General features: G+C 43.4%; 1 protein-coding gene across 7 annotated transcripts in view; it reads left to right on the top strand.

The window, feature by feature from the left end:
• The window catches only part of LOC138763170 (transmembrane and coiled-coil domains protein 1-like), a 69,249-nt gene that overhangs the window by 2,226 nt on the left and 46,587 nt on the right, over positions 1 to 20,436 (top strand). For all 7 annotated transcript variants that reach the window (XR_011357361.1, XM_069936899.1, XM_069936902.1 and 4 more), the window contains exon 2: positions 12 to 664. Coding sequence is in view for 6 of the 7 variants with exons in the window: in XM_069936899.1 (XP_069793000.1) it covers positions 182 to 664 (483 nt within the window). In the remaining variant the exon portion in view is untranslated. The remainder of the gene's footprint in view (positions 1 to 11; positions 665 to 20,436) is intronic.

Raw genomic sequence — 20,436 nt, 5'->3', positions numbered from 1 at the left:
TTTCATGTCAGTCAAGCATGAAGTGACATTGACAGGTGCTGCATGCTGAACCCTAATGAGAATGCAGCGTGCTTGCAGGAACTAAACCACCAAATGAAACTGTTATTTAAAGAGACCCATACCATTTATATGCAGTAAATATAATACATATGAATTTAGAAATCTAAAGAGAAAGCTTCAGATGGATCAGATTAATAATGACCCTTCGCTTAATGACCTAGACAGCAGAGCCACAGACATCGAGGGCAGGAAACCAAGTGAATTAGAACACACCTTGTCCAAAATAAAACATCACACTTTGGACAACTTCGGACAAGGGTTGAAACAACTTTTCCATCACCAGCGTCGCCGGTCATCTGTTTCCCCCCAAGATGGTCTCCGTGTTCAAGCTGACCAAGAGCCCCAGGGTCCAGATGTCCAGACCACTGCCCTCAACAGGGTCCTGCAGCAGTTCCGGGTGGCTCCAGCGATGAAGCGGGGTGCAAGCCTACACAAGAGAACCAAGTTGGACCTACCCAGGGGGAGCCCACAGGTAGCACGCAAGTTGGCACCAGATGGCATGGGGGGCAGACCCCGTTCCTCCTCCACCACTGAAGCACCGTCCTCTTCTTTCTTCGTGGAGTCCCTGGCCTTCGCTCCTCATTCTGGAGACGAGTTTGATCAGGTAACTGCTTAATTTTTAAAATATTAGACCACGGTGGCTAAGGGGAGTCAGATTGCTGTGACAGACCATGACAATCTGCTGTGTTTTTGTGGCTCTGGGGCAGCTGCTTGTCCAGCAACATGTGGTCTATTAGTGGGTGCTGGAGATTCTGACTCCAGTGAGGACTACAGTTCTCCCAAGGCATCACTTGCTGATGGTTACAGGGCTAATTACTGATTGAGGGGATGTGCTAACTTAGAGAGAATAACAACCTTGTGATGTGAAGCAGCTGAGTTTTCTACAACGAGGTAATGCAGTAACACTCAGATTCACCATCTGGATGGCCCAGTGGTTTCTCTCTGGCTCACCAGATGTTGTCCTTCCCACTTAATTTAATTTTTAATTTTAGAAATACAGCACAGTAACAGGCTTTTTCTGGCCCATGATCCCTTACTGCCTAAATATACCAATCTCTGTACGTGTGTGGAGGATGGGAGAAAACCAGTGCAGATACGGGGAGAACTTGCAGACAGCAGCAGATTTGAACTATGATATCATTGCAATGACTGCCACACTAAATCATTTGAGCCCTGGTCCCCACCCTCACTAAAATTGCAAGGTTAACTGAACTGTGCGACATTGTTGGGAAAAATTATTGAGGTATTTAATAAAAATAATAGCTGATGTCTGGAAACTATGCCGATTTGGCAAGCCACAATTCTGCATTGTGTTGCATCACGGAGTATTGCACCAGAATGTTTGGTTTTGAGCCATATAAAATAGAAAAGAATGATTGACTTCACAGTAAAATATTGCTGCTCAGGTTGATAGGGTGGTTATAAAAAGTGTATAATGTGTTGTCGTTCATTAGTTGGGGGGGGAGGGGGGAGATTGAGTTAAAGAACCATGAGGAAATGTTGCATCTCCATGAAACTGGTTAGACCACACTTGGAGTATTGTGTTCAGTTCTGGTCGCCTCATTACAGGAAGGATGTCGAAGATTTGGAGGAGGTACAGAGGAGATTTACCAGGATGTTGCCTGGAATGGAGAACTTCATATAAAACAAGGTTGACAGAGGTTGTGTAGGGGTTTTTATCTTTGGCGCAACAAAGGATAAGAGGTGACTTAATAGAGGTATGTGAGATTATGAGAGGCTTAGGGTGGGCAACCAGCACCATTTGGGGTGACAATAGTAAATATTAGAGGATGTCTGTTTAAATGATCAGAGAAAAGTTTAGGGGAGATGTCAGAGATAGTATTTTTTAAACTCCGAGTGGTGGGTGCATGGAATGCATTGCCAGGGTGGTAGAGGCGCGTACAATAGGGACATTCAAAAGACTCTTCGTTAGGCACATAGATGTTGGAAAAAGAGAGGGCTATGGGTGTGAGGTGGAAAAGGTGAGATTGTTGGTTTATGTTGGTTGGCACAACATTGTGGGCTGGAGGGTCTATGCTCACTGAAATTTAGACAGCAGACGAATAATGCATTTTAAAATGACTTTGTCATTTAAATTTTCATATTATTTGTGAAGCAAGATTAATGAAATTGAATCTGTGGATGGAAAAAAATTAGTGTTAAAATTGTTTGTTTCATGGATGTTTTTTTTTGGGGGGGGCGACAGTTAAATCCACCGTGGGTATATCATGACTGTAATAGTTCATTGATTACACATGAATTTCGATGGTTTATGATTGCCATCCCACAACTACTGAGTGAAATGCAGTGTGGTTGTGGTGTCCTTGACAGGCTGGTATTTTACCACTGCAGGAAGTGAGCCAGCTCAGACAGTCACACAAAACTCCTGGTTCTATCCCTGCATCCCACTGCTTTGGAAAAGCTGTCATTGTATGAAGGACCACCCCGTCCAGGTCGCATGCTCTTTTCACCCCCCCCTCCCCCCTTGTTGGGTCACAAGTGGAGAATCTCTTATCACCAGATGTCATTCCTGATGTTATCAGACTCCTGAATGAACCTAGCCTCAATAAAACAATATTTCCCTTGCTCCGCTCTCTCGCGCTCTCTCTCTCGTTTACCCTGAATCCTTTAATGATTGGATCACAGCGAATAGCTTCTGCCAGTGGTTCAATAGCCAAAATTAAAAGAGCTGGAGATAATGGACAATTCTGTCTATTAGATCTAGTTAACAGGAAAGATCTGCTCATTAGTCACAACTTTTGCTTTGGGCCCATAATGTAATATCTTAATCCAATTTATAAGTGTGTCCTAATCCATATCTTTCCAACATTTTAAACAATAAATTCCATTCCAATCTTTCAAAAGCTTTTTCCATATCCAAGGCCACAGCCACACTTGGATCACCTCTTGATTGAGCCAGATGTATTAAACAGTCTACTTACATTGTCTGCAGACTTTTTTTTGCACAAAGCTCATTTGATCCTTATTTGTTAATTTTGACAAAAACCTTTCCAACCTATTTGCAAAGGCTTTGGCAATTATCTTAGAGTCTGTGTTCAATAATAATTAAGCAGCACCCATTGGAAGTATCTGCAGATTTACTTGCTTATCACAGATAATGTTACCAAAGTAGCATTGGAGAGATTCTTGATGAACAAGAAGGGAAGTCAAGCAACATTTCATTTGTGAATCTGCAAGAGTCATCCACTGCATCCGGTGCTCCTGAAGTGGAGTGCCTGGACGCAGAGTGGGATATCGTTTCGTTGAGCACCTTTGCTCTGCTGCAACAGCAAGAACTGACCAATGGCCAACCATTTTAATTCTACACACCATTCACACACAGATGTGCCAGTCCACAACCTTGTTCATTGCCAAACCAAGGCTAACCACAAATTGAGGAACCGCTCTTTGCATTCCTTCTGGTGCTCTCCAACCAGATGGCATTAACATTGACCTCCAATCTCTGTTAACCTCTTCCTGTTAACCACTTGGGGGAAAGGGTCAATAGAAATTGGAGGTCGATGTTAATGCTGCCTAGTTCTCTCTTTCCCTCTCCATCTTAATCCTTTTCTCCAGCTCTCCATCCCCTTTGCCCTTTCCCATCACAGAGCTACCCTCACCCCTTATCAGCTTTTATCTTGTACCTTCCCACCTGTGCTCCTGCCTCTCCTCTATTACAATTACAACACAGAAACAGGCTAGTTCAGCCCTTCTAGACCATGCCAAACACCTTCATCCACCTAGTCCCCTTGACTTGCACCCGGCCTATAACCCTCCACACCTCTCTTGTCCATATACCTATCCAAATTTTCTTTAAATATTAAAATTGAACCCACATCTACCACTTCAGCCAGAAGCTCATTCCACACTGCCACCATCCTCTGAGTGAAGAAATTCCCCTTCATATTTCTCCTAAACTTTTCCTCCTTCATTCTCAATCCATGTCCTCTTGTTTGAATCTCCCCCACTCTCAATGGAAAAAGCCTGTCCACATTGAATTTATCTATCTCCTCATAATTTTTGACAATTGAGGAGTGCAGTAGGGATAAATCCAAAGGGATTTAGGAATTCTGGTACATAATTCCTTGAAAGTGGAGTCACATGTAGATAAGGTGATGAAGAAAGCTTTGGTATGTTGGCCTTCATAAATCAAAGTATTGAATACAGGAGTTGGGATGTCATGTCAAAGTTGTATAAGCCATTGGTGAGGTCAAATTTGGAATTTTGAGTGCAGTTTTGGTCACTGAATTGTAGGAAGGCTATAAACAGAATAAAGAGAACAGAGGAGATTTACAAGAATGTTGCCTGGGATTCAGTGTTTGAGATACAGGGAAAGGTTGGAGCATAGAAGATTGAGGGGTGATTTGATAGGGGTATTTATGAAGGCCAACATACCAAAGCTTTCTTCATCACCTTATCTACATGTGACTCCACTTTCAAGGAATTATGTACCAGAATTCCTAAATCCCTTTGTTCCACTGCACTCCTCAATTGTCCACCATTTAATGTGTATAACCTTTGTTGATTAATCCTACCAAAATGTAGCACCTCACATTTATCAGTAGTAAACTCCATCTGGCATCTTTAGCCCACTCTTCCAACTGGCCTATGTCCCTCTGCAAGCTTTGATAACCACCTTCACTGTCCATAACTCTACCAATCTTGGTATCATCTGCACACTTAATTCAATTTACCACCCTATCATCTAGATCATTAATGTATATAGCAAACAACAATGGACCCAGTACCGATCCCTGTGGCACTCCACTAGTCACTGGCCTCCAATTTGACAAACAATTTTCTACCACTACTTTCTGGCATCTCTCATCCAACCATTGTTGAATCCTTTTCACTACTTCAACGTTAATACCTAATGCTTGAACCTTCCTAACTAACCTCTGATGTGGAACATTGTCAAAGGCTTTACTAAAGTCCAAATATACAACATCCACAACCTTTCACCTCAACAACCTTCTTAGTAACCTCCTTGATTTATTAAACATGATCTACCACATGCAAAATCCTGTTGACTACTCCTGATCAATCCCTGTCTTTTCAAATAATTGTATGTACCATCTTTAAGAATACTTTCTATTAATCTACCCACCACTTACATCAGACTCATAGGCCTATAATTACCAGCTTTACTTTTGGAACCTTTTTTAAACAGCAGAAGAATATGAGCTACCCTCTAATCCTCCGGCACATATCCCGTTGCCAGTGACATTTTAAATATTTCTGTGCAGCCCCCACTATCTGTACATTAACCTATCTCGGGGTCTGAGGGAACATCTTGTCAGGACCCAGAGATTTATCAACCTTTTTTCTCTTTAAAATAGCCAATATTACTTCCTCATTAATCTGTATAGTATCCATGACCTCACTACCAGATTTCCTTACTTCACCTAGCTCAATATTCCTTTCCATAGTGAATACTGAAAAAAAAATAATTTAAAATTTCCCCCTTCTGACTTCTCACTTAGCCTACCCCTCTGAACCTCAAGGGGCTCAATTTTATCCCTCATTATTATTTTAATGTACCTGTAGAAACCTTTTAGATTTATTTTTTATCTTGCCTGCCAAAGCAGCCTCATATCTCCTTTTAGCCTTTCTAATTTCTTTAAGTTCTCTATATTTTCTATCCTTTCCTTTAATCCTCATAGGGACATGCTGATTCTGTGCTCTCAAAATTTCTCCTTTGAATATCCTCCATTTTTCTGTTACATCCTTCCCTGAAAATAAATGATCCCAATCCATACCCTCAAATTCCTTTCTCATCTCCTCAAAATTTGCCTTACTTCAATCAAGAATCTCAACCTTTGGCCGAGCCCTTCCTTCCCCATTATTAACCTAAAACTAATAGTATTAAGATCACTAGACTCCGTGATCTCCCACACAAACCTCTGTCACCTGACCTATCTTGTTCCCTAATAGGAGATCCAATACTGCCCCCTCTCTAGTCGATTTTCTATGTATTGATTTAGAACACGATTGACACACTCCAACCCATCCAGCCCTTTGACAGTATGGGCATTCCAGTCAATGTGTGGAAAATTAAAATCTCCTATAATCACCTCCTCAAGTTTTATTACACATATATGCTATCTCCTTACAAATTTGCCATTCTAATTCCCTCAGCCCATTTGGTGGTCTATAATTCACCCCATTAGCGTTTTCATACCTTTCCCATTCCTCAGTTCCACCCAAATAGCCTCACTGGATGAGCTCTTCAATCTATCCTGCCATAGCACTATAATGTTTTCTCAAACAAACAAGTTCTATCACGCCTAAAACAATGGAATCCTGGAATATTTAGCTGCCAATCATGCACCTCCTGCAACCAAGTTTCACTGACGGCTACAATATCATATTTCCATGTGTCAATCCATGCTTTAAGCTCATCCACCTTACTTACCATGCTCCTTGCATTGAAATATATGCACTTGTGTGAATATCCCCCACATACACTGCTTTGATTACCAACTACTATTACCACCTCCCTATCTTCATTAACATTCTGCTTCCTCTCTCCCTTCAAATCTCAGTGTACCACCCTAATCTCTGCACTCTCATTCTGATTCCCACCCCCCTGCCAAACTAGTTTAAACCCTCTCCTCTTTTAGCCTCCCCCCCCCCACCAATTTTTTTATTTCGATGCTTACCTGTGTGTGACAAAGCTCAAACCAAAAACATTGTTTGCACTTTGCTTCCTGTGTCTTCTGTGTGATGTGCTGTGTTTCTCCAGCTCACTTATGCATTGTGTGGGAAATGGAGGATAGAATGACATTTGCCATGCATTAATCTGGTGACACAAACTTGGTGGAATAGGGGACTGATGAGTGGCCATTTCCTATTTTGCATGTTTATATATCCATGCATGGAATTTTTGCAGTTTTTAACAGCTCAATCCATTATCTGGCTACTTATTTACAGTATATCATTGGGGCAGGTTTACCTTGTCTGTGATCTGGTGCACATAGAGTGAACAGTACAAACTTTTTTCTAATGCATTGCCAATTGTATTTTTCTTCCAGTCACTAGTGCCAGTTCTGATGTTTCACTTACACTGTGCCAAAGGGTTAGAGATTTTGAAGTATCTTAGCCAGTGTGTAGTGTGTGCTCGTTTAATGCGGGATAAATTTGTGCTGTAAAAATAACTGCCATTGCACAAAAGGGACTAGTACTAGTCAAACCAGGACCAAAGATACACAAACCAACAGGTGCACAACCCACTTAACTGCAAGTAATTTAAGAGTTACTTAACTGTAGTTGATACTCTGGTACTAACTCAACCATTGCTTCAATCAGTGCCTCTGCACGTACAATTAGAATAATTTTGTGCTTGACCTCCAACTCTTCCTCAAAGTCATTGCAAGTTGAGTCAAATTGCAGAGATTCCCAAGATGCAAAATTAAAATGCAATGTGAAAAGGTGGCAGAGAAAAATAAGTTAAATGAGAGTCTGCAGGGGGTGGGGTCAAGTGCAATGCACAAATGTGCTGGAGAAACACAATAGGTCATGCAGCATCCATGGGAAGTAAAAGGCAACCAACATTTCGGGCATGACCTCTTCGTAGGTATAAGAACAAAAAAACAGACATGCCTAAATAAAGAGGTGGTGAGAAGGGAGGCAGGAGAGGAAGGAGGAAGGGCAAGGGGAGGAGGAACAGATTGTAGATACAGGTGGGAGGGTAGAGGAGAAAGCAGCTGAGAAGTAATAGGGAAGTTAAATTTCTGATGAGGGAAAGGGGGAGGAAGACGGGGACTAGGGAATGAGAGGGAGTTAACAGAAACTGGAGAACTTGGATGTGAATGCTATCAAGTTGAAGAGTGCCCAGATGGAATATCAGGTGTCGTTCCTCCAACTTGCGGGTGGCCTCAGTTTGGCAGTGTACGAGGCCATGGCCAAATGCAAATCATTGTAGAGATTCAAGCCGTGTTAGACGCTGGAATCTGGAGCAAGGAGGGTGGAACAGCATCAGTGAAGCGCATTACTTGCATCATGAGAGATTGTTTCCACTGTCAGTCTAAAGCATTGTGCATATGTCTCTTGCAATCTAGGCCTTGTAATTAGCTCAGATTCTTTGAGTTACTATCAGCCCCTTGGCTACTGGTCCAGCAGCCTCGAACTGTTTTCCACACAGTCGCTTGCACCTCTTGACCCTCAAATTGCATATCACTCAATTCTACCTTCTGAGCTTTGAATGCCAAGTTCATTTTGTGGATATTGGTTCAGATTTATTGGCAGAGTACATACATGACATTATATATAACTCTGAGATTGGTAGTGCCAAAAAAAAACCTCTACACAATATAACAAATAAAGAAATGTAAACAATTGTGCAATACAGAGTCTGATAGTGGGGAGGTAGCAGGTGTTCCTGAACCTAGTGGTGCAAGTCTTGTGGCACCTATACCTCTTTCCTGATGGTAGCAGCAAGAACAGTGCACGTCTTGGGTAGTATGGATCCTTGATGATTGCTACTACTCTCCAGTGACAGCATTCTCCATTGATGTTCTCGATGATAAAGAGGGATTTGGCTGTGATGTCCTGGTCTGTGTCCATTACCTTTTGCAGGGCTTCACATTTGGCGGTATTGGTGTCCCCATACCAGACTGTTATACAGCTGGTCAACACACTTTCCACCACACACCTGCAGAAATTTGCCAGGATTTCCGATATCATACCAAATCTCCACAAATTCCTGTGCTTTCTTCACTATGCTATTCGTGTGTTGGGTCAAGGAAAAATCCTCTGTGATGGTGACTCCCTAGAACTTAAATTTGCTCATCCTCTTCACCTCTGATTCCCCCAATGTTCACTGGATCATACACCTCCAGTTTTCACTTCCTAAAGTCAGCAACCATCCTTAATTTTGGTGACATTGAGTGCAAGGTTGTTGATGATGCACCATTCAGCTAAGTTTTCAATCTCCCTCCTGAATGCTAACTCATTGCCCCATTTTATACAACCCACTACTGTGGTATTGTCAGTGAATTTGTAGGTGGTGTTGTTGTACTGAGCCACACAGTGTTGTGGGTTCAGGATAGGTGATCTGTTATATGCACACCATGGAATTTTGTGCTCTCCACTTACACAATTATTGGTGTGTAAGAGAGGTTGACTTTTGTCCTTCTGAAGTCCTTTTGTCCACATTGACACTTGGGATTGTTTTTTTTTACACCGTTTGACAAGCCGCCCAACCTCTCTGTAAGCCAATTCGTCACTGATGAAATTAACTACTGTTGTATCACCTGCAAATTTGATGATTCTGTTGAAATGGAATCTGTCAGTGCAGTTGTGAGTCAGAATCATGAACAGTAACAGTTTGAGTGCACAACCCTGACGTGCGCCGGTGCTCAACGTGATGGGGTTTGAATCAGCAGTGTGTGAGGAGTTTGTGCCTTCTCCCTGTGACCTGCGTGGATTTCCTCCGGGAGCTCCAGCTTTCTCTCACCCTTCAAAATCATTCTTTAATTGCGAAGGTTTATTCGGTGTAATTAGGTGACACAGGTTTCAATGATTGGAATCAGTTTCTCCTGTGTTGTAAATATTTAAATGCAAGCCTGTTTTGTATTTCCTGATTCAGGAATATTGAGGTTCAAATTGTTTGAAATTTTGAAGGACCAGATTGGTCGATGCAGAGGAGTTCTTTCTGCTGGTGGGGTTAAAAGCAGACCCAGGAGGAAAATTTTGTTGCAGTCTATTCAGGGCATATCAGCAAGCGGAAGGTTGTTGGAAACTGGAATGTGATCCTTGACAGGTGATGCATACCAAGATAATGAGGGAAATTGAAACTGAAATGAGGGTGTGATTTACAGGAACGATCATTGTGCTCCAGGGTGGAGGTGACTGAGGAGTCCTCGCCTCATTGAACAATGGTGTCTTGGCACTGCTTTCTGCAAATGGCTAATTCAAACTACCTTTCCTCAGCACTGACCACTGCTGTGTGCTTTAGCCCTTTGCCCCAACCTGTCCATGCTGTCCAAGCTAATCCTATTTACCCCTAACCTTTCCTATCCATGTACCTGTCTGAATGTCTTTTTAATGTTGTACATGACCCTACCTCTACCACTTCCTCTGGAAGCTTGTTGCACACATCCTTCAGCCTCTGTGTGGAAAAACTTGCCCCTTGTGTCTCTCCTAGATCTTTTTTCTCTCACTCGCCTCCAGTTTTGATGGGAAGTGAGAGGGGAAAAAAGTCAATTTTCCCTTCTCCATGCCCCTCTGATTTGCTAAACCACTAGAACAGCCATTCTCAACTTTTTTTCAGCTATGGGCCCCTTGGGACTCCTCCCTGTGAAGCAGTCAAGTTTTGGTTTCTTCTGTACTTCTCTCCTACCGACTACATAAAAACATAAAATAGTGATGTTAAGTGAGGTGAAAAGAAAACAGAGCGTTTAATGAAATGTGCTATGGCCCCTTGTTGGGGGCATTGTTGAGAATGACTGCTCTAGAAGTTCTCCCTTCAGCCTCTAATATTCCATGGGAGAAAAGTCCCAGCCCACACAGATTTTCTTTTAGGCTGGAATTGTAAGGAGAAATTGGACAAATCTTAATGGGTCCTTTGAGTCTTGATGTCATTTACCTCGGCAGTGAGCTTTGACAGTTCTTTGCCTGGGGTAGTATTAATCACAGCTGAGTGAGGAATCTGAGCAACCTTTACTCTGAGGGGCGACATGCAGGTCCCACTGATCCTGTGGGACAGTGCTATTAGTGCCAGTGTCTCCCTTAAGGTCTGTGTCATGTAACTGATTTGAATGCAGCCTTTCACCTATGCCTGACCCTTGTTTATCCACATGGACACTTTTGAATCAGTTTTTTTCTCATTCCTGAGAACTTATCATTTCATATGTCCGTGTATCTACATACACTTCAGTAGATTTCAAGTTAAACAGGAAAGTCTGCAGACACTGTGATTGAAGTGCAGTATTGGAGAAATTCAGCAGGTTGCATTGTCCAGAGGAAGCAAAGGGATATAGCCAACATTTTAGGCTTGAACCCTTTGTCAAGGTATGAGCAAAAAGTAGACAGGTGCCTGTGATGGTATGGATTCTATCACCGATGTATATTGTAGTATAGGATGGCTGTGATTGGCTGAGAGCATAGCCACGGCTACTGGTAGGTCTTAAAGGGTTGCTCCTAGCCAGACCCAGATCATTCTGGACTGGTCAACCTACATGTGATACGCTCCAGTCTTTTGGATCAACAAGCCTTTGATTCTTTCGATGTACATTACAGTGCCTGAATAAAAAAAGGTGGGTGGAGGTGAAGAGACAAGAAAGGCAGTAACAGGAAAGTCTGCAGGTGCTGTGATAACAGTGCAAAACAGAAAAAAAGGATATAACCAACATTTTAGGCCTGCAGAATCACTCTGAGACATCTCCCCAAAGGCCTTGACAAAATCCCAGCTGTAATTTACTCCTTCGATGATGCAAACATGTTTGAACTCTGTTGGGAGGTATCTGCATAAATCATCCAAACTCCAAATATTTTATTCTAGCCTGTTAATTCCATAATTATTTGCCATCTCATTAATTGCAGCCTGATAACTGTCTTACCTGAGGTGACTCTCCCTCACCATATGGAAACCTTGAATACAACTTGGTAATTCTCTGCATCCATTTGCACCCCTGACCTCACCAAACCAGCTTATGCTCGAGCACAATGGAAGCTTTTATTCAAGGAAGTCTGCAGGCACTGAGTGAAATACACAAGCACGTTGAAGAAACTCAGCAGGTCACACAGGGTCAATGGGTAGTAAAGTTTTGGGCCATCGCACCTAATGAGGGGCTCAGGCCTGAAACATTGGTTATGCTTTTACTTCCTCTAGATGCAGTGTGACTTACTGAGTTTCTTCAAGATCTTTTATTCTGTGTACAACACCATTCCTCACCCTACCACTGAACTGGAGTTTGAGGGGGTGTCAGACAGGAGTTTATTTAGGCGTCTGCCTGTAAAAAGGCAGTCAGATTCAATGAGAGTCCTGATTTAAGGTGAGAGGAAGGAGTTTCAAAGCGGACTTGCGGACTTGCATGGGGTGATTGACATCTGGAATACACATGCCAGAAGGGGATAGTGGAATCAAATGCAGTCAGGATATTGGGACAGAAACTTAAGTGGGCATACTTAAGCGTCGATGTATTCAGTCCTAATGTAGGCAAGAAGGTTAGTGTAGATAGCTGATGAGATCAAGTCAATTTTATTATCATCTGGTTGTACAAGTACAAATAATACATATACAGGACAAGTACAGGTACACAATCCTTTATCCAGAACCCTTGGGGGACACTTGGAAAATTCGGATTTTTCCGGATTTCAGAACAAAAGCCAGCTGTCCCAGATTTAAGCGAATCCGAATTGTGCAGCCGTATCCGCCCCATTCTAGTCGCGCTGCCGTCTCCCCCGCCCGCCCGAGTCGCGCTGCCGTCTCCCCCGCCCGCCCGAGTCGCGCTGCCGTCTCCCCCGCCTGCCCGAGTCGCGCTGCCGTCTCCCCCGCCCGCCCGAGTCGCGCTGCCGTCTCCCCCGCCCGCCCGAGTCGCGCTGCCGTCTCCCCCGCCCGCCCGAGTCGCGCTGCCGTCTCCCCCGCCCGCCCGAGTCGCGCTGCCGTCTCCCCCGCCCGCCCCTATGTTGTATCAGCACCAGGGGAAAAGAAATGCTGGTTTTTGGGGTTTTTCAGATTTTAGATGTCCAGATAAAGGATTGTGTACCTGTATTTCATTTATGCAAGTAAATAAATATAGTTCATGAATATGAATCTCAGATGGTTAGTGTAAGAAGTTCCTTTGGTCGTTCAGCATTCTCACTACCTGTGGGAAGAAAATGTTCCTCAGCCTAGTGTGTGGACTCTGATACCTCTCTATCTCTTCCCCAACGGGAGCAGCTGAAAAGTGCTGTGTGGAGGATGGAAGAGATCCTCAATGATTTTGCATGCCCTCCAGACAACGATCCCAGCAGATCACGTCGATGGTGGGGAGGGAGACTCCAGTGATCCTCTCTGCCACTCTTGTTGTCCTGTAGATTGACCTGATCTATTTTTAAAAAATATTTTATTTTAGTTTTCACAGACTTACAAAATCCAATAAACAAAGCCATTCACGTACATATGCATACCCAAAATCCGTATTTGTCCAATCCCATCCCCATCACAACGAATACATTCCGAAAAGGGCAGGTGCATTGTCTGCGCCAAGTCCTATTTCTGTAATCACACCTCTGGCCGTACTGGGATAATTTAACTTTATCCCTATTTAAAAGTGGAGGAGGGGGGGAAATCAATCTATCTGAGAACCAATGTATTGCAAATAAGGTTGCCATACTTTAATGAATATGTCATGTTTCCTCTATAGACAGATTTTTCTCCAGGGGAACGCAACTCTGCATTTCCGTATTCCGTCGGACTCCACGAAACCATTATACACTTCCTGGCTACTCCCAAAGCGACCTTCACAAATGAAATTTGGAATTTAGTCTAAACTGCATTTCTCCAATATCCCCAAGAGGAACAGCTCTGTGTCCTGTGGAGAATCCACTCTTGTAATTTTTTTTAGAATATCCCCTAGGTCTTCCTAAAAAGGTCTCGCCTTTGAGCACAGACAGTTAGAGTGAACAAAATTTCCCATATCCACACCACATCTAAAACACATTTCTGAAATCTCTGACTTTGATTGGTGTAGTTTCTGTGGTGTCAGGTACAACTGGTGCATCTGGCATTGAGACAACCCCTATCACACTGTCCAGGCACCGGTCCTGCCACCAGTCTTCATTAATTGATGTACCCAAGTCTGACTCCCATCTCTACCTTGACCTTTGTCGGGCTCTCACTTTGAAATATGTAATACATCTTAGAAATCAATTTACATACATTCCCCTTTTGAATTAGAATCTCCATGTCACTACATTCAGGCAGGGTCATTGCTGAACCTCCAATCTATTTCTCTGCCGCCACTGTACTGTAATGATGCAGTCAGCCAGGATGCTCTCAAAAGAGTTGTAGAAGTTTGACATAATGGGGGCCAGTAGTGTTGCCCACTTCAGTCTTCTCAGGAAGTGCAGCCATTGTTGTGCCATCCTGACAAGTGAGGAGATGTTATATGTCCTCAATAGGTCACTAGTTAAGTGAGCTGCAAGGAACTTGGTGCTCTCCACTCGTTCTACTACAGAATTGTTGATGTGTAGTAGAGGGGTAGATGACAGCCCTTGTGTCCTGGGCTGTTGTCTACTCTTCTAATTTCCTTTATCTGGTTAATTTGAATGCTGATGTATATGGATGGAGACGGAAGTGGTGTGGTTCATGGCTTTCCAGGTTTTGGCTGAGTTTATCAGCCTGTTCTTGGACACGCCATGTGTCAACTCCACATTAGTGTCTACCGGGACTTAACCATTTACTTTCCTCGCTGGTTGATCTGCAGGTGATCTGGACACAGTTGGAGGTCGTGTTCCAAAATGCCCCAACTCGCATTGGTCTGGTGCCAATTTCAAGCTTTACCTGCTTCATTATTCAAGCAAAGTAGATGCCCCTGCAAAGAGAAAAGCCCTAGCTCTGTCAACTTTGCTTCACATCCCATATTCTCATATCCAGGCAACTTCCTGGTTAATCTCTGCACCCTCTCCAAAGCATCTACATTCTTCCTGGAATGTGGAGACCACAACTAAACGCAAGTGTGGTCCAACCAGAATGGGGCCCCAGACAGATAAACAAGGTCACCTGTGGATCCAAATCAAGTCATTCTTATTGGTATTTACTGTGGAGAAAGATATGAGTGCGACAGATTTGTGGAAATAAATTGTCTTTAAATGTGTCCAAAACACAACTTTGGACAGGCTGACAAGGGAAGGGGCAACATTAGACCTTGTAGAGGGGAATAAAGGTGGTTAGGAAACAGGGATCAGTAGGGAAACACTTTGGGAGCAATAACCACAAATCTACTGGCTTTAAAGTATGGAAAAGAATAACATTGGTCCTCAATTCAGAATCTTCAGTTGGGGCAAGGCTAATTTCAACAATTTTAGGCAGGAATTAGCAATAGTGGAACACTAATGTTTGGGAGTGAAGGCATGACTGCCAAGTGCAGGTGCTTAAGCAAGACCCAGGATGAACATGTTCCCAGTCAGGTTAAGAGCACAAATAGCAAGTAAAGGAAGCCTGGTTAATAAGGGATATAGAGGCACAGGTCAGAAAGGAAAAAGTGGAATAAATAAGATACAGGGAGCCAAGGAGACAGGCAGAATTCTTCAAGGTAATTCCTCAGAATTGTGGTCAGTTCTAGTCACCACATTACAGGAAGAAAGGGCTCCAGCCTGAATGTGTGACCTGCTGAGTTCCTTCAGCATTTGTGTTTTTACAGGAAAAATATAGATGCTTTGGAAAAGGTGCAGAGGAGATTTACCAGGATATTACTTGGATTGAAGAACATGACATATGAAGCAAGGCTGACAGAACTAGGGTTTTTCTCTTTGGAGCAATGGAGGTGACTTAATAGAGGTATACAAGATTAAGGGGCGTAGATAGGTTGGACAGCTAGCACTCTTTTCCTGAGGCAAAATGAACAAACACCAGAGGGCATATGTTTAAGGTGAGTGGAGGAAAGTTTAGGGTAGATCTCAGAGGAAAGTTTTTTTCAGCATGCCTGGAATGCTTCACCAGGGGTGGTGTTGGAGGAGGATGATACAATGGGGATATTAAGTCTTATTTAGTGTAAGAAAAAGAGGGTTATGGGTGTGAGGTTGGGAAGGATTAGAATGTTGTGGAACAACAATCATGGGCTGGAATGTTCTATGAACCACGAGAATTTTTTGCAAAGGTCACAAGGAGGGTAGATAAGGGCAGAGTTGATGTTCTTTATATGGACTTTAGTAAAGATTCTCATGGTGGGTTGGTATGGTGGAAGGTTAGGGCACATGATAAGAGGCCAAGTAGTCAACTGGATAACAAATACCCCTAAATGATGGGAGTCAGAGAGTGGTTGTAGAGGGCAGTTTATCAGACTGGAGGTCAGTGACTAGTGAAGTGCCTCAGGATTCGGTACTGGGACCCTTGCTTTTTCTAATGTGCATAGATAATTTGGTCAAGGATGTTTGTCTGGCAAGGTGAGTATGTTTACTGATAGCATGAAAATTTCTGCTACTATGGACAGGGAAGAAGGTTTCCTGGGTTTGCAACGGGATGTAGGTCAGGTGGGGAACTGGGTTGAGAAATAGCAAATATATTTTAACTCGAGAGTATTTGGGTATATTGAGCCATTTCTTTAAAGATGACAGCATAGATAGAGTAATGAAGGGAGTGTTTGAGATACTTGCCTTCATCGGTCAGGCAATTGAATACAAGTGTTGATGAGGCCACACTTGTAATGTTGTTGTAATGTGGTTTGCCGGGCTACAAGGAAGGATATTATAAAGTTGGAAAGGGCACAGAAGAGGTTTATGAAGTGTTTGCCAGGTTTGGGGAAGTTGAGTTGTGGCGAGAAACTGGAAAGGCTATGCTGTAGTGGAGGTTGAGAGGGAATCTAATTGGTGGTCAGGGTAGTGGGGGGGGGGGGGGGGGCATAGATAAGGTGAATAGTGACAACCTGTTTCCTCGAGTGGAGGAATCCAAAATGAAAGTTCAGAACCATAATGTGAGGGGAGTGGGATTTAGAACATGATGGATTTGAGGGGTCTGGGCCTACTGTGGGGAAGTGGGACTAAGGAAGGGTCTGTGAGCCTGTTTTCATGCTGTAGTCGGAGGTCTTAAAACTACACAAGGTAAATAAATCCTCTGCAGGCCTAATGTCAGCAGTGGGGAAAGTTCATGGAGGGCATTCTGAGGGACAGGATGTCTATGCATTTGGAAGGGCAAGGCCTGATGAGGGATAGTTAGTGTAGCTTTGTGAAGAGAATCAAAGGCAGAACCTCTGCATCGGTGGAAATAATCTTAACACTGGCTTGTTTTCTCCCCTGAATCTGAACTGGGAAGGGTCTTTGACCTCAAATATCACCTGTCCCTCCCTGTAAATGGTGTCTGTTTCCTGTGTAAAACTGTTTAAATTCCATTTCCAGCATCTGTAGTTCTTTTCATTTTCATTTCCTTTGAAGCTGTTGGCAGACAGCACCATATTTATCTAGATTGTATGCAAGGATCGACAACGAGATAGACAACAGATTCGCCAAGGCAAATAGCGCCTTTGGAAGACTACACAAAAGAGTCTGGAAAAACAACCAATTGAAAAACCTCACAAAGATTAGCGTATACAGAACCATTGTCATACCCACACTCCTGTTCGGCTCCGAATCATGGGTCCTCTACCGGCATCACCTACGGCTCCTAGAACGCTTCCACCAGCATTGTCTCCGCTCCATCCTCAACATTCATTGGAGTGACTTCATCACCAACATCGAAGTACTCGATGGCAGAGGCTGACAGCGTTGAATCCACGCTGCTGAAGACCCAACTGCGCTGGGTAGGTCACGTCTCCAGAATGGAGGACCATCGCCTTCCCAAGATCATGTTATATGGTGAGCTCTCCACTGGCCACCGAGACAGAGGTGCACCAAAGAAGAGGTACAAGGACTGCCTAAAGAAATCTCTTGGTGCCTGCCACATTGACCACCGCCAGTGGGCTGATATCGCCTCAAACCGTACATCTTGGCGCCTCACAGTTTGGTGGGCAGCAACCTCCTTTGATGAAGACCGCGGAGCCCACCTCACTGACAAAAGAGGAAAAACCCAACACCCAACCCCAACCAACCAATTTTCCCTTGCAACCGTGTCTGCCTGTCCCGCATCGGACTTGTCAGCCACAAATGAGCCTGCAGCTGACATGGACATTACCCCTCCATTAATCTTCGTCCACGAAGCCCAGCCAAAGAAAGCAAAGAAAGATATTTATCTAAATATATATAGATAGATATATAGATAAATATAGCAGGATAAATAAATTATTGCAGTTCTTGGTCTCAATAAAGTGTTTCAATAATCCAGATAGATCTTTTGATGATGAAACAGGAAAGTCTGCAGATTGTGTATATAAATATATATATATATATATAGATCTATATAGATATATAGATATCTATATCTATATATGTCACATTTTAGTTTGGTTTGCAGTGTGTGTGCGGGTGCTGTTGACGTTTGACAACTGGAAATCTTTCTTGAACCCTGTATCTGCAGAGATAGTGTTATTGGTGAGTTCACACTCTCTCTCTCACCTACCTTGCCCCACTGTTCCCCCTGCTGGTGGACCACTTGAAGTGCCTGCTGGTGTTTGGAACAGCGCAGTTGCATTTGTAACCATTCCAGTGACCCCAGGGACTGTGGCTTAACTAATTCTGAAAGAAATTTCTTCACCTGAGAACTACCTTCAAATATGGTGCTGCCCAGATACTGTGTGAGATGTTGCCATTACCAAGTACAATGTACAGATGCTCCAAAGTTCTTTCTGGCTGTAGCCACACAAGTACATAAGACACACCAACTACAATAGGATAATTAAAATTCCGACAATATTCCAAGACCAAAAAAGAGATAATAAATATAGCAGGATAAATAAATTATTGCAGTTCTTGGTCTCAATAAAGTGTTTCAATAATCCAGACTGATCTTTTGATGATGAAACAGGAAAGTCTGCAGATTGTAGTGAAAGCACAGAAATGCTGGAAGAATTCAGCGAGTCTCACAGCGTCCATAGTAGCTAAAGATATATAACTGACATTTCGGGCCTGATTCTTTCCTTCTTCAAGGTATGAGGTGGTCCTGGAGTAGTTCATGGTTAGGGTAGTACAGGAGGTTCAAGAGTCTGATAGTGTTGGAAGGAAGCTGTTCTTGAACATAGAGGTTTTTGGCCTTTTGTACCTTCTGCCAGAAGGGAGCAATAAGAAGAGGTTGTGACCAGGGCAATGGGGGTCTTTTGTGATGTTGGCTGCCATCTGGCAGCATCTCACATAACTGTCTGTGGATGGGAGGTTGGAGGCCGTGACGAACCTGGCTACGTTCACTGCCTTCTGTGTTCCTGGGCAGTCGAATTCCCAAACCAGGCTTTGAAATAACCAATCAATATACTTTCCATATGCACCTGAGATGTTTGATAGAGAATCCGATGGTATAGCAAATCTCAGACTCCTCAGAAAGTAGAGGTGTTGGTGTGCCTTCTTTACGGTTTCACTTGGGAAAACTTGAACTGGTTTGGAGTTTTCAGAGGCATTTCTGGAATAGTTCTCTTGGGTTCAGGGCCCTTGGAGCAAGTGATGTGTCTCATTGACATTGAAGTCAAAGCCAAAAAATGAACATGGAGAGCACGGACAAGTTAAATTGATGCAGAAAGGGCAGCTCCCAGATTGTACATGAGGTTGTTCATTTTGAGAGGGGAATAGAAATTAAAATTTGAGAAACTCTAAAGATCAGTTGCCAAGGACTGCTGGAAACTCTTAGCCAGTCAGGCAGCATCTGTTGCAGGATGAAGAGTGTCAATGTTTCAGGTCTGAGACTCTCCCTCAGGTTGGTAAAGAGAAAACTCAGTTGCAGGAGAAGAGGGGAGAGATGGGTAGCCCAAAGGAAACACCTCTGATCTGGTGAGACTAAATTATGCAGTTTGAAATGGATTATGCTACTTTGGCTTAAGTGTGGAACGTCAGGTCATGACTGCAGAGAGAGGTTCTGAGCTGAAATCAAAGATAGATTTCCAGTTATGAGACAAAGACAGAATGAGAGGCTAAAGATGGAGAACCTGATGTTGATAAAGATCTGCATCACGCTCAAAGACTCAAACAGCACAGGAGACCACCGACAGCTCAGCATGGGACAGACAAGGAAATTTGAGTGACGGGCAGCCAGAAACTCCACCCCTGTGGCCCTCTGCAGAATAACCACCCAGTCTAGGTTGGTGCCCAAGGCAGATGAGAACTGCTTCCCCTGGCAGTGAGGAAATGAAAGCTCAGGTGTTGCATCTCCTGCCGTTGCATGGGTCATTACTGTAAGGAAGGGGAGGGGTGGAGACTGGAAGAGCAGACAGGGGAGTTGTTCCATCAGGTGAGAGGGGAAATGTGGGCCAGGTGGTGGATTCTTCTGTGGAGGATGATCTATGAGTGTAGGAGGTGAGGTACAGCACTCTGTTGAGGAATTGTTGGGGTGGGAAGTCGATGAGCTGACAGCAAGCCATGGTTCAGAAAAAAGGAAGACATTAAATTTATAATTTTTAATTAAAAAACATTTAGACATGCATCACAGTTAACAGGCCCTTCTGGCCCTTGAGTGTTGATGGCCAAATACACCAATGAACCTACAATCCCTGTCTGATTTTTGAAGAGGCGAAAGGAGAATATCAGTGCTCTAGATTAGCCATTCTTAACCAGCATTCAGACTGGTTTCTTTGGTACTTCTCTGCTACTGCTCCATTTATT

Source organism: Narcine bancroftii, chromosome 5 (genome assembly GCF_036971445.1).
Source record: "Narcine bancroftii isolate sNarBan1 chromosome 5, sNarBan1.hap1, whole genome shotgun sequence".
NCBI classification, from domain to species: domain Eukaryota; kingdom Metazoa; phylum Chordata; class Chondrichthyes; order Torpediniformes; family Narcinidae; genus Narcine; species Narcine bancroftii.
This window is presented reverse-complemented; position numbering and strand designations above follow the sequence as displayed.